Source organism: Gastrolobium bilobum, unplaced genomic scaffold, assembly GCF_033153095.1.
Source record: "Gastrolobium bilobum isolate Gb01-03AN ecotype WA unplaced genomic scaffold, APGP_CSIRO_Gbil_v1 utg3817, whole genome shotgun sequence".
Classification (NCBI taxonomy): Eukaryota; Viridiplantae; Streptophyta; class Magnoliopsida; order Fabales; family Fabaceae; genus Gastrolobium; species Gastrolobium bilobum.
Genome location: NW_026896846.1, coordinates 217,838 through 232,843, shown reverse-complemented (window position 1 = coordinate 232,843; position 15,006 = coordinate 217,838). Strand labels below are relative to the sequence as shown.

Below are 15,006 nucleotides of genomic sequence, written 5' to 3'. Positions count from 1 at the left end.
TCAATTAGATTGATTGAAAATCAATCAATTGGATTGATCCAAAATTAAAGAAGTCAATTAATTAAATTAATTGAGTGAAATTTGGGAAACCAATCAATTGGATTGATTAGATAAAATTAAGGAAACCAATTAATTAAATTAATTGGCTGAAATTGGAGAAACAAATCAATTGGATTGATTGGATAAAATTAAGAAAATTATCCAATAAGATTGTGATTTGATGAGGGCGTTGATTTGACCTAATCTTAGGTGAATGAGGCGCCACACACACACACACACACACACACACATATATATATATATATAGCCATTCTTCCTCCTTAGTTTGTATAACTCTTCCTCTCTAATTTTCTCCACTAAAACCTTAGCCAACACGCACATTAGTGTGGTGGCTATCTCTCTCTTGGAATAACCAAAGGCACCATCCAATCTCTGTTCTTCTCTTGAGTTTAGCAACTCCATTGAAGGATATTGGACATTCGACAAAGTATTCTTCTCTTACAAGACAACAAGGTGGTGTAGATTCCCATCGGAGTACTTGTGTTTTTCAAGTAGGAAGAATTGATCAAGAACGCATCTGATCATGAATAGTTATCCGAATAAAGGTATCAACTTTAAACCCCTAACATGTCTATTGCTTGATTCATGGGTTGAACATGATTGAGGGTAGGCAAAGGTTGCTTCTTCCGCACAAATTTTTTAATTTTTCTCTCTTTTATGTTCATAGCCTACAAAAGGCTACTTTCAACTACCAGGTTGTCCAATGTGGTAATGGTAAAGAAGCCAAATGGCAAATGGAGGATTTGTAAGGACTATACCGACTTAAATAAGGTATGTCCGAAGGATTCATATCCTATGCCAAATATTGATCAGTTGGTAGACAGCTCCTCAGGATTCAAGTTATTATCTTTCATGGATGCATATTCAGGACACAACCAAATCCCTTTGTATCCTGATGACCAAGAGAAGACTGCCTTTATCTCGAAAAAGGCAAATTACTACTATACTGTGATGCCCTTTGGATTAAAGAATTCGGGGGCCACTTACCAGAGGATGATTAATCGGGCTTTCGAAGATCAACTTGGAGGAAATGTGGAAGTATATATTGATGATATGATCGTAAAGTCATTAGAGCTTGCCACACATATAGGTAATTTGGAGCAGATCTTTGAAAAGATGAGAAGGTATAACATTCGGTTAAACCCGGCAAAATGTGCCTTCGGGGTTCTTACTGGAAAATTCTTGGGTTTTATGTTGACTCATAGAGGCATTGAGGCGAACCCAGACAAATGCAGAGTCGTGCTAGATATGTAGGCACCAAGAAATAAGAAGGAAATTTAACCACTAACAGGGCGGCTAGCTTTCCTTACTAGATTCTTGTCGCGGTCAGCAAAAATGACATTGCATTTCTTCAAATTATTGAGGAAAGAAATGCAATATGGGTGGAGTCCGGAATGTGAAACAACGCTCCAAGAAGTAAAAAGGCATCTGGCTTCACCAACGGTTCTATCAAAACCAAGGTCAGGGGAAACCCTGATAATATATTTGTCAGTAGGGAAAACAACAGTTAGTGCAGCCCTGATCCAGGAAGATAAGAAAGGTCAACAACTGGTCTGTTTCACGAGTCGATCTCTGCAAGAAGCTGAGCTCAAATACCAAAAATTGGAAAATGTAGCTTTCTCCTTGTTGATCTCGGCTAAAAGGCTCAGGGCATACTTCCAAGGTCATAGGGTGGTAGTAAGGACAGATTAGCCCATTACACAAATCCTTCACAAACTAGACTTGGTATGGCGAATGATGAACTGGGCAATTGAGCTATCTGAGTTTGACATTGTCTTTGAAGCACAAAAAGCCATTAAGTCTCAGGCTTTAGCTAATTTTGTTAGAGAAATTACCTCTGTTTGGGATGAGGATTTGTCGGATCGAGATGTTTGGAAGATTTATGTTGATGGTTCTTCTAACGCAAAAGGCAGTGGAGCCGGGATAATTGTTGAAAGTCCTGACGAAATATCGGTAGAATACTCGCTCCAGTTGAGTTTCAAAACTTCAAACAATCAAGCTGAATATGAAGTCTTCATAGGCGAGCTACAATAAGCAAGGGTGCTTGGGGCATAGAAAGTCCACATATTCAGTGATTCACAGTTGGTTACATCTCAAATTGGAGGCAATTATCAAACCAACGGACCATTGATGGCCAAGTACCTGGATACAGCCCGCCAAATGATGGCTAAGTTTGAAAAAGTGGATGTGAGCCATATACCCTGAAATGAGAACAGTAGAGCCGACATATTATCAAAGTTGGCAAGCACAAAGAGTAGTGAAAATCATAAGATGGTGATAGAACAAAATGTTCCAGAGTCGACATGTATAATGATCATTACAGCAATAGAGGATTGGCGATCTTCGATAGTGGCATATTTAGAAAAAGGAGTTCTACCTCCAAAAAAGGAGGAGGCAAGGAAGTTAACCCGAGTGACTTATAACGAGTGGCAGTGAGGTGAATATGTACAGACAAGCTGGACGTAGCCTACATTAGGTGGATCAAGGTAAATCACTGTGTCAATTCTCTCTCTTTCTCTTTTCGTTTGTGATTTGCGTGTGATTGTCGATTTACAACATAGAGCATCTGTAACTTATTGGCTTAACCTTTTATTTATAGACGGGTTACTTGCTAGGAGTGTATTTTTGGGCTTCTTAATAATATCGAGAACCCAAGTCCAACCGTTTAACTGTCTGGATAGGATTGTCTTAGTATAGGATTATCTTCCTTGTTAGCACGACGTTATTTTTGTATGGTCTTTTATTGAACCTTCTAGAATATGACTCTTTGTCATGCCCATAACATATAGATTCTTACACACTTGACAAAGCTTACCAAATATTGGAGTTGCCTCCATTAGGGGTGTCAATATGGGTTTTGACACGCGGGTCAACCCGCGACACGACACGAAAATTCGTGTTCGGGTTGACCCGTAAAAAAATTCGTGTCGTGTTCGTGTTGGAAAAAATGACACGCAAAAAATTCGTGTCGTGTTCGTGTTTATGAATTCGTGTTCGTGTCGACCTGTATTATTTTTAATTATTATTTTTTTATTTTTTATTATTATTTTTTAATTTTTTATTTATTTTCGATCTATTTTTTTAAATTTTTTTGTCAATTACCGTTTTGTCCCCTATTTTGCGTGTTATTCGTGTCGTGTCGTGTCAACCCGCAAAAAATTCGTGTCATGTCAGTGTTGAAGATTTTAACACGAATGAAAATTCGTGTCGTGTTCGTGTTGATGTATTCGTGTCGTGTCAAATTCGTGTCGTGTCAACCCATATTGACACCCCTAGCCTCCATCCAAGATTGCTTATAACTAAGTCAATATGATATGGTGTCAGTCAACAATTTACTTAGCCCATCGACGGCACTTTAATAACTAATACGACTAATTCTATCATGAATCGTGACCGAGTCTTGAGATGGCAGCAACATATATATATATATATATATATATATATATATATATATATATATATATATATATATATATAACGGTAAAATGTCTAAGAATTTTTTGTGTGATTAAGTTTTATATGTAGTCCCGTAAAATGTCTAAGAATTTTGTGTGTGATTAAGTTTTATATGTAGTCCCAAGATTAACTATTTATTTAAAATTTATTTGTCTAGCGGTTGGTGCTGTGTTTTTTCGTGTCGTGATTTCTCATTAAATATATGTATTTCAAAATAGTTAAATTAAATGTAAGATTAATAAGTTATGCTTACTTTTTTTGAGAAGGATATTAATTATTATGCTGTCGTAATTGATTGTAAAACATGATCCTAATAATTAATTCCTTGCAAGCTAGATTTTCTCATTCTTATTCTTTTTTTCCTTTTTGGCGAATTTTCGGTAAATATATGGCTGCAGAGAAATGATTATTTTTCACTTCAATAATCTCTATGTTCGAAAGGAATTAATTTTCGACCGTTGGCTCGGCGATATTATGAGTTATACTAAAAAAAGAATTAAAAAAGAGAGAAGGACGATCGTTCTGAGTTTTTTTATTTCTAAGCATAATAATGTTTGTTATTTTAAATGACAGAAAGTTATGTCAGTGTAAGAAAGATACAGACTCATAAAATTTGAATTTTAAATTAAAAAAATCACTAATTTTCTCTCTCCCATGATTTCCATTTTTCTATATCTATTTCTCTCTTAAAATGACATAACTTATTTCATTTAAGATGACAAACACCAAACCCTTATAATATATGAAATAACGTGATGAAACCATTCACTTTTTCTTTAAACACGATTGTTTGGGCACCAAGTACTCCTTAGTCGTTCTTGGCTAACAGGTCAACCAATAGGCAATATACACCAATGGAAGCCACCACATTTTTTATTCACTTCTACGGTTTCTTAGTTAGTCCTTTTACACAATGAACCTTACGTTGACCAATAGTTGGCATTCTAGTATTTTATCCCTTTCTCTTCACTAAACAAAACCAATAAATTTAATAAAAATATTGTTCCCTTTCCCTTTCACCAAAAATAAAAGGAATTCCATTTCTTCCACAATGTTTAAATTCTCATAAACACCATAAACTCTCCCATCATCTTCTTGATCAAAATCTGAAACAAACCTCTTCAAAAAAAAGAAAAAGATAAAAAATGAAAGAAACCATAGTTCTATACCCTGCCATGGGTAGAGGACACCTTGTCCCTATGGTAGAACTTGGCAAGTTCATATTAACTCACCATAACTCCACCCTTTCAATCACAATCCTCCTCCCTTCGCCACCCGACACCGCCACCATCCAATACTTAACCACCGTCTCCGCCGCCGCACCTTCCATAATCTTCCTCAACCTTTCACCTTCACAACATTTACTCCGCACTCTCCAATCCATCATTTCTCAATCTTCCAAACCCAAAGCCTTCATCTTAGACTTCTTCAACCACTCTGCCGCCAACGTCACGGCGGTGCTCGACATCCCCACCTACTACTACTTCCCCAACGCCGCAAGCTGCGTCTCTCTCTTCCTCCACATACCAACCATCCACCACAACACCACAACCTCCAAGACGGGTTCCAACTACATCAACATGCTTCGAAGCATCCCCGGCTTGCCACCACTCTCGCCGGAGGACATGCCGGAACCCATCCTTGACCACCGGAGCCGGAGCTACGAGTCGTTCGTGAAGATGTCAATCGAAATGAGAAAAACAAACGGTTTAATCGTTAACACGTTTGAGAAACTTGAGAACAAAGCATGCTTGGCATTGAAGAATGGAGAAGATTGTGTTGAAACACAACAGCCACGTGTTTTCTTTGTTGGGCCACTCGTTTCCACGAGTAATGGTGATGGTGATGAGTGCCTGAGTTGGCTCGACTCGCAACCGAGTCGAAGCGTTGTGTTTCTTAGTTTTGGAAGCTATGGAAGGTTCTCGAAGAGTCAAATAAGAGAAATAGCGGTTGCGTTGGAGAGAAGTGGACAAAGGTTTTTGTGGGTTGTGAGGAACCCTAATTCAAATGTGGGAGGAGAGTTGAAGTTGGAGGAGTTGTTGCCAAAAGGGTTTTTGATGAGGACGAAAGAGAAGGGAATGGTGGTTGGAAACTGGGCCCCACAAGTTGCGGTGCTGAGTCATGACTCAGTTGGCGGGTTTGTGACTCACTGCGGGTGGAACTCGGTGTTGGAGGCGGTTTCTTGGGGTGTTCCGATGGTGGCGTGGCCTTTGTACGCGGAGCAGAGGTTGAATAGAGTGGTTATGGTTGAGGAGATGAAGGTGGCTTTGCCGTTGAAAGAGAACGATGAAGGGTTTGTCAGGGCAACTGAGTTGGAGAACCGAGTTAGAGAACTTATGAACTCGGAGAGTGGGAGAGGGAAAGAGGTTAGAGAGAGTGTTTCACGTGCTAGAAATGATGCCGTCGCCGCCCTTAGCGACGGTGGATCTTCCCGTGTTGCTTTGAACGGGTTGGTTGAGTCGTGGAAACATTGATGCCTGGTCAAAGAGTTTTTTTAATTTTTTTTTCTTGCTTTGTTGTAATTTAGTTGGGTCAACGTTGTGTATTCATTCTTCGAGCTAATAAAAAAATACAATTGTTTTTTGGTTAGAATTATAACATTATATTACAGTATTTAAAAATTTGAATATGTGGTCAACCATCTCATTCTAAAGAGAAATTAATAGTAATTTTTCTCTGTTATCATCACTCCATTTAACATTAAATAATTGTATTAATCAGGAGGCATAATTATTCTTCAAAATGGCTTATATATATATATATACATTAAATACTGAATTTTGTGCTTGTAATAGCAATACTTATATGATAATTTATGGTTTCTGCCTAACTACTTTGGAATATAAATGATGTTAATATTGACATTTATGTATTTGATATGAATGCAATCAAATTCCGGTCCACAGTGTTTGATGCAGCTGCTACAAAATAGTTGGGTCTGTGAAGTGGCTCCATTGGGCCGATGGACTAGTCAAGATCTGGTAAAGAGATTGAGGCCGCTTTAGTGAAAAAATAAATTAAAATTGGTTTATGAGGGAGACAATCAAATCAGGAAATCGTTATGCTCGGGGAAAGAGAGAACCGAGAGATTTTATTGATATATATACTTTTTTTTTTGTGTGTTGCGGCCATAGTTGTAAAACTCGACCTGACTCGGTCATTGGATGACTCGGATCAAGCATTGGACCGGTCATGCATTGATCCGGTCAAATTCAGTCAAAATTTTGTCAAAACTGGTGACCTAGTTGTTGGGCTTCCTCCTTCAATGCTAAGCCCAAGCCCATTGAAGAGTTTTCTAAAAACCCTAATCCTAGATCTCACCTCCTCTATATATTCATTAGTTGTGGGTGGAGGCTAGGTCAAGATATTAGAGAGAAAATTTGAGAGAATTATTTGAGAGGTTTGAGCAAAGCTTTATGCTTTGCATTTGAGAGATCTCTAGAGAGAGTTTGAGTGAAACATCTCTAGGGTAGTTTGATTATCACCATTGTTGGAGAGGTTGAGTTAACCACCACATTGGTGTATTCTGATTATTTTGTAACCATTATTTTCATAGTGGATTTTTGATATGGACTAGGTCCCGTGGGTTTTTACTTTTTTATTGGAGAAGGTTTTCCTACGTTAAAAATTGCTTGTGTTCTCTCTCTCTTCTTCTCCTCTCTCTCCCGTGTTTACGTTTTTATTTTTCTGCTGCGCTGCCCGACCTGGTGAAGTTCAGGCCGAGGTATTGTCGAGATCCGAGATCAGGATCTTGTTGATTGACTTCCGCACATAGGCTGCTTAGCCGATCTGAGGGAATCGAGTTCCCAATAGTGGTATCAGAGCCCGAGTTCGACGGGTTCTGAGGGAGACGAGATGGAGACCAGTGGCATAACCAATGATGGAGACATGTTCAAGTTGACCGCAGATAATTTCACCTATTGGAGACCGATGATGGAAGATCATCTCTACTGCAAAGACTTACATGAGCCCATTATCCTTGATGAGAGACCGGCATGCAAAACTGATAAGGAGTGGGATTCCTGAGTCGGAAGGCGGTAGCCACGATCAGGAAATATATTGATAAAAGTCTCTTTGAGCACGTGTCCGAGTTCACGAACGCGTATGAGTTGTGGACGAAGCTGGAGTCCATGATTCAGAAGAAGACTCCCAGGAATAAAGCATACCTAGTTCGCCGACTTGTGAAGCATGAATACAAGGACGACATGAGCATGATTGAACACCTCAACACCTATAAAGGTATTGTGAATCAGTTGTCAAAAGCTGAGATGAAAATTGATGATAAGATGCAGGCTTTGCTGCTGTTGAGCTCGCTGCCAGAAAGCTGGGGTACTCTGGTGGTGACTTTGAGTAATTCAGCTCCAGAAGGAAAGTTGAAGATGGATGTCGTGACAGACAGCCTCCTGAGCGAAGAAGTAAGGAGAAGAGAATGAGGTGTTTCAAGCACGTCTGAGGCCAACATTGCTGAGAACAAAGGGAAATCCGACTCCCGGGGTAGAAGCAAAAGCCGGGGTCGAGATCGTGACAGAAGAGGAAAGTCCAGAGGTCGGTCAAAGCCGAAATATGAGTTGAAGTGCTTTTACTGTGGAAAGACAGGTCATAAGAAGCCAGACTGCTGGACCCTGTAGAATGATGAGAAGAACGGCTCTGTGAAGCCGGATCAGATTATTCCCAAGAAGAGGGAAGACAAGAGCACCACTGCGGTGGCTGCCAACCCGGATGCCGAGATATTCCTCCCTGGTGAGGATAATTATTTGAATGTTGCATATGATGACTGCACCTGGATTGTTGACTCCGATGCCTCCTTCCACGTTACTCCACACAAAGGTTTTTTCTCCTCTTACCGAGGTGGTGATTTTAGAGTCGTGAAGATGGAAATCAAGTGACCAGCAAGATTGTTGGTGTCGGTGATGTAACTCTAGCCACGGATGTCGGAGGCCGACTTGTGTTGAAAGATGTAAGGCATGTTCCTGACATGCGTTTGAACCTAATCTCGGTAGGCAAACTTGACAATGCCGGGTTAGTAAACTACTTCGGTAGTGTTAGATGGAAGCTGGCCAAGGGAAACTTGGTCGTGGCCCGAGGTAAGAAGGAAGGCTCCTTGTACGTGATGCAAGGAAAGATCAATGGCGGAGAAGCCAATTCTGTTCGAGATGATCCTAGCTTGGAGCTATGGCACAAGCGCCTCGGCCACATGAGCGAGAAAGGGCTCCAGATCCTGAACAAGAAAGGATTATTGACCTGGTTGAAAGGCCAAGCGTTGGAGAGTTGCACACATTGCCTAGCTGGAAAGTAGCACCGGGTTTCCTTTGTGAGACCGGATCAACCTAGACGACGTAGGTATATTCTTGACCTCGTCCATACTGATGTTTGCTCTATGTCGGAAAGATCTTTTGGAGGAGCTCAGTATTTTGTTTCATTCATTGATGACCATTCCCGCAAAGTGTGGGTATATTTGTTGAAGTCTAAAGACCAGGTACTCCAATCCTTTAAAGAATTCCATTCTATGGTTGAAAGGGAGATTGGCAAGAAATTGAAGGTGGTCCGATCTGATAATGGTGGTGAGTATTGCGGCCCTTTTGATGCATACTGCAGAGCGGCCGAGATCATACTTGAGAAGACGCCCCCAAGACACCTCATTTGAATGGACTGGCTGAGCGGGTGAACAGAACTATTGAAGAGAAGGTCCGAAGCATGTTATCCAATGTCGGATTGCCGAAATCATTCTGGGGAGAAGCCGTCAAAACTGCTGTTGACTTGATCAACCTCTCACCATCACGGCCACTTGACAAAGAAATTCCAGAAGAAGTCTGGACAGGTCGAAAAGCGGCCTACAATCAATTGAAGGTGTTTGGATGCCGAGCTTTCGTACATATCCCTAAAGATGAAAGGGCAAAACTCGATGCGAAGACAAAAGAATGCATCTATCTTGGTTCGCCGAGATGTGAGTTCGGGTTTCGACTTTAGGATCCAATCAATAAGAAGATCGTGAGAAGCCGAGATGTGATCTTTCATGAGCATGAGAACATTCATGACATCTCGAAGCCCAAAGTCCGAGTTACTGTCAGACGCGAAGAACCCAATCCTCCTGTCTGAGCTGAAGCAGGGGGAGAAAATCAAGAGAATGAAGGAATTGATGACCAGCAACAAGCTAAAGATGACCAAGACACTGAGGTCTGAGTTGATGATGAGATCCGGGATGAGAATGATGAACTGGGTTCTCAAGCTGAAGAACATCCGAGATATCCAACTCGAGAAAGAAGACCCTCTACGAGATACCCATCTGATGAATACACCGTTGTTGCTGAAGACGGTGAGCCTCAGAGTTATAATGAGGCTGTGACGAGCTCAGAGAAAGAAGAATGGAAAAAGGCAATGCAAGACGAGATGAAGTCTCTGCACGAAAATTAGACTTATGAGCTGACCGAGATGCCTAAAGGAAGACGAGCTTTGAAAAAAAAATGGGTCTACAAGATTAAGAATGAAGAGAACGGGCAAAAGCCGAGATACAAAGCCCAGATTGTAGTGAAAGGCTGCAATCAGAAGAAAGGAGTATACTTTGAGGAGATTTTTTCTCCTGTGGTGAAAATGACCTCGGTTCGAACCGTGTTAGCCATGGCGGCTTCGATGGACCTCGAGGTAGAACAAATGGACGTGAAGACGGCATTTCTTCACGGTGATTTAGAAGAAGAAATATATATGGAGCAACCTGAAGGATTCCAAGCTCCAGACCAAGAAGACTTGGTATGTCGGTTGAAGAAGAGTCTCTATGGCTTGAAGCAAGCACCTCGGCAGTGGTACAAGAAGTTTGAATCATTCACGACTGATCATAAGTTTGAAAAGACAGATGTTGACCACTGCGTATTTGTGAAGAGGTATGAGGCTGGTGATTTTTTGATTTTGTTGTTATATGTAGACGACATGCTTATTGTAGGGAAAGACAAATCGAGGATAGCCGCCCTGAAAAAGGCGTTGAGCTCGTCCTTCGCAATGAAGGACCTCAGCCCTGCAAAGCAGATTTTCGGAATCAAGATCATCCGAGATAGACAGAAGAAGCTACTGTGGCTGAGTCAAGAGAAATATATTGAGAAGATTCTGAAGAGATTCAGCATGGACAAAGCCAAAACAGTGAGCACCCCCTTGCCGGACACATAAAGCTGAACCAGAAGCAATGTCCGAGATCTGATGAAGACAAAGATGAGATGATGAAGGTCCCTTACCAATCCGCTGTCGGAAGCTTGATGTATGCAATGGTTTGCACTAGACCCGACTTGGCGTATGCTGTTGGAATGGTAAGCCGGTATTTGTCAAACCCCGACAAAGAGCACTGGGAAGCAGTGAAGTGGATCTTCAAGTACCTCCGAGGTACGACCGACTTATGTCTCCGATTTGGAGAAGGCAAAGGCGAGTTGCAAGGCTACTCAGATTCTGATTTAGGGGGAGATTCCGACTCGAGAAAGTCGACGACTGGATACATGATGAGATTTGTCGGAGGAGCTGTCTCTTGACAATCAAGACTTCAGAAATGTGTTGCACTATCAACAACTGAGGTTGAGTACATTGCCGCTACTGAGGCAAGCAAAGAGATGCTGTGAATGAAGAAGTTTCTTATGGAACTCGGCCATGATCAAGACAAGTATGAGTTAGGTTGTGACAATCAAAGCGCAATCCATCTTGCGAAGAATTCGACCTATAGCATATTGATGTGAGGTATCACTGGATCTGGGATGTGGTGGAAGGTGGAGAGCTCGAACTCGTCAAGGTGCACACTGACCAAAATTGGTTCGACATGATGACGAAGTCAGTTTCAGCAAGGAAATTTGAAGACTGCTGTGAAGGAGCCGAGTTGATGCTGAAGCCGACGCATTGAAGTCGGAGGGGGAGATTTGTTGGGCTTCCTCCTTCAATGCTAAGCCCAAGCCCATTGAGGGGTTTCCTAAAAACCCTAACCCTAGATCTCACCTCCTCTATATATTCATTAGTTGTGGGTGGAGGCTAGGTCAAGATATTAGAGAGAAAATTTGAGAGAATTATTTGAGAGGTTTGAGCAAAGCTTTATGCTTTGCATTTGAGAGATCTCTAGAGAGCGTTTGAGTAAAACAACTCTAGGGTAGTTTGATTATCACCATTGTTGGAGAGATTGAGTTAACCACCACATTGGTGTATTCTGATTATTTTGTAACTATTATTTTCATAGTGGATTTTTGATCTGGACTAGGTCCTGTGGGTTTTTACTTCTTTATTGGAAAAGATTTTCCCACGTCAAAAATTGCTTGTGTTCTCTCTCTCTTCTTCTTATCTCTCTCCCGTGTTTACGTTTTGATTTTTCCACTACGCTTCCCGACTTGGTGAAGTTCAGGCCGAGGTATTGCCGAGATCCGAGATCAGGATCTTGTTGATTGACTTCCGCACATAGGCTGCTTAGCAGATCTGAGGGAACCGAGTTCCCAACACCAGTGACCCGGTTGAGTCATACATTTAAAAAAAAAAACGAAAAAACCAAAATTGTTTCTTCTTGTCAAAAAAAGAATGTAGAACTCATTTTACAAATTTTTTGTAATTTTATTTGCTAGTATACTCTTCTACAATGACCTCAGATTTCAGCCTCCAATATTGAAGCAATTTGCGAAATAATAAATTAAGAGATTAAGACATATGTCATTTTTAATGTAGTTGAATTTGAAAAATATGAGTTCAATGTCATTGAGAGGTATGTTTATGAGGATTCTGAGTTGCAATTTAAATTGACATAGTAATAACATGCATTTTTATTTATTTATGCTTCATGTTTTTGAACTTATTTAATGAACCTTGTTTAATTCAATTTAGATATGGAGAATATAATTGAATTTATATGTTCATATTTATATATTTTTTTATGGGAAAAATGTTTCTGCAGTTAATGCAGATAAGTTATCTGCATTTATACCAAAAACGACGTCGTTTTAGTATTGAAATCTTAAAAAATTATAAATATAAAGACTATTATAACCCTGAAATAAATTAAAATTACAAAAACACCATGATTTCTGCCCCAAAACGACGTCGTAAACTTATCTGTAGTAACTGCAGAAAAAGCGAACCTTTTTTTTATATATCTATATATATATCCCGGTCAACCGATCCGACCTGTGACCCACCGGTTCGATCAGTGATCGAGTAGCCCAGTACCCTGACCGGGTCGATGCCCAGGTCGGGTTTAATAACACTGGTTGCGGCTATTAGGTTCAAAATTTTGATGTGAAATTATCAAAAATAGGAGTGGGAAATTTTCGGCAGAGGGAGAAGGGGGGGGGGGGAATTGTTAAATGGGTGAGGGTGGGAAAAACTAAGCATGGAAAATTTTGAGGTGAAATTGGAAAATTTAAAATATAAAGATAGGGAAAGGGAAAATTCAGAGAAAAGGGGAAATTTTTTTTTGGATTAAGTGGAAAGATAAAATTATTATAGGGATTTCTAATAAATTTCTGATATATAGGAAGAAATTGATCAGATATAAATTCTCGCAGCAAGAAGATGTACAATTTCAGGAATTTAAATTAAAATATGTTGCAATATTTGGGTTTTAGCTATAGTCTGTATGACTTATATTTGAAACTATTTTTCATTTACAAACACATCATTTATATGTAGGTTGGTTAAAAAATGCCACTTAGAGAATTAATTCCTACCGATATAGAGTTGAAGGCGCACTGAGTGATGATATTGGCGGGTACTTTGGTATTCTTATACTTGGTTAAAATAGAAATAATGGAAAAGTCTTCACACTTCAGTGTCATTTATCCGAGCAACTCCCCCTTTTCTTAGAGAGATAAGCGAAGGAAGAAATAGAGATATCCACAGAGGAAAATGAAGTGTTGAGAGGAGAAAGCTTCAAGCGGATAATACTGGCAGGAAGGTAATATCCTATATTGACACTCTACTACAACTTAATGGAGAAGGCATGACGAAGGACAATAAAGAGATTGACTATTTTGATAAGCTGATGATTGCTGAGGAGGATGAAGGTGTGGAGATGGAATTGAGCGGAGAAGAATTATATATTGATGATCCACTATGTCCAACTTATCGATTTGAAAAGGAGGTTCATAAGGAGAGCTGTAAACCATGGAGGCAAGCAGTGATCATTAAGTTGTTACGGAAAAGGGTTGGGTGAAATTCCTTCTGCAAAGGCTCCTCAAAATGTGGAAAATTTCGGGGCACTATGATTTTCTAGACCTTGAAAATGGCTATTTCTTGTTTTGATTCTCAGATGTCAAGGACTATAATTTTGTCTTACAGGAAGGACAATGGATTGTGGACGACCATTATGTGGTGGTGCAACGCTGGCGATCATTCTTTGATCCTAAAGAAACTGGCAGTTTGGACACGAATTCCAAGCCTCCCAATAGAATCATATAAAAATGGGAACCTGTTTGGCCAAACTCTGAATATCAACAATAACTCGATTCATAAAGATGAGTTAGGAGGTGAATTCACAGACCGCGCCAAATTTGCACGTATTTGTATCGAACTTGATCTGTACAAAGGTTTCCTATCAAAATTCAGAATAGGCAATTGGATTTTTCTAATAGGCTACGAAGGACTTCATCTCATCTGTTTCGTTTGTGGGAAGTTTAATCATAGATGCGATGTATGTCCTTTATTCTCCAACCCCTCTAATTCGACTGAAAAAAATGTTCCTCCCCAAAATCCAACAGCAACTTCCAAAATTCAGCGGGGGTTACATGCATGAATGAATCGAATCGACACCCGAAAGAGAGAGATTTCAAAGGCTGTGCAGGTATAAGACTGCACAGTTTGGGATAGCTTATAAGAATTAATTGATACTACTGCATCTACTTTTCGGTAGCCAGGATCGGAAGAACTCCACAATTAAGCGTGCTTGACTTGGAGCAATTCTGGGATGAGTGACCTCCTGGGAAGTTTTCCCGGGAAGTGTGCGAGTGAGGACAAAGCACACTGAAAAGTCTCATGTTAGTGTGTGAGGACAGTCATTGATTCTTGAAGCGGCCGGGCATTACAAGTAGCTTGAAGCTGTAGCAAGGCCTCCAAAGTCTCTTCTTTTTACTATTTTCAAGCATTGGGTATACACTATACCCTTTCCTCTTTATTTTCTTTGAAAAAGATGATGTTTTGAGTTGTTAAAAAGGAAAACTGTGATGATTCATGTAAGAACCCGCACCGTTAATTTGAGAATTTAATTAATTAATTATGAGATTAATGATATAATTCCATAATTGACCATAATAATTACTAGAAGGCTTAAATAATTATAGTAACTGTTTAATAATGTTGAAAGTCACTTTTCTGACGAAAAGTGCAGATACCGGTTCTGCTCCACGGTATAAATGCGTACCAGTGAAGTATCCTTTATGAAAATTATGTATATATCACTAGAATAATATCTAGGACTAGCATAACATGTTTGAAGTCAAAATAATGAGAACTAGCATCAGAAATGATACCGGCTACTTAAAAGCGCGTACC

General features: G+C 40.0%; 1 protein-coding gene across 1 annotated transcript; it reads left to right on the top strand.

Moving 5' to 3' along the window:
- Nucleotides 1-4,615: 4,615 nt before the first annotated feature.
- On the top strand, nt 4,616-6,057 carry LOC133302335 (UDP-glycosyltransferase 13-like). The gene has a single exon (XM_061502097.1). It carries the CDS (start codon nt 4,662-4,664, stop codon nt 5,988-5,990), a length of 1,329 nt encoding a protein of 442 aa, XP_061358081.1. The 5' UTR covers nt 4,616-4,661; the 3' UTR covers nt 5,991-6,057.
- The last annotated feature ends 8,949 nt before the right edge of the window (nt 6,058-15,006 follow it).

Excerpts from the sequence above, each read along its gene's own strand:
- LOC133302335 (XM_061502097.1), top strand. The coding sequence starts at position 4,662 with ATGAAAGAAACCATAGTTCTATACCCTGCCATGGGTAGAGGACACCTT.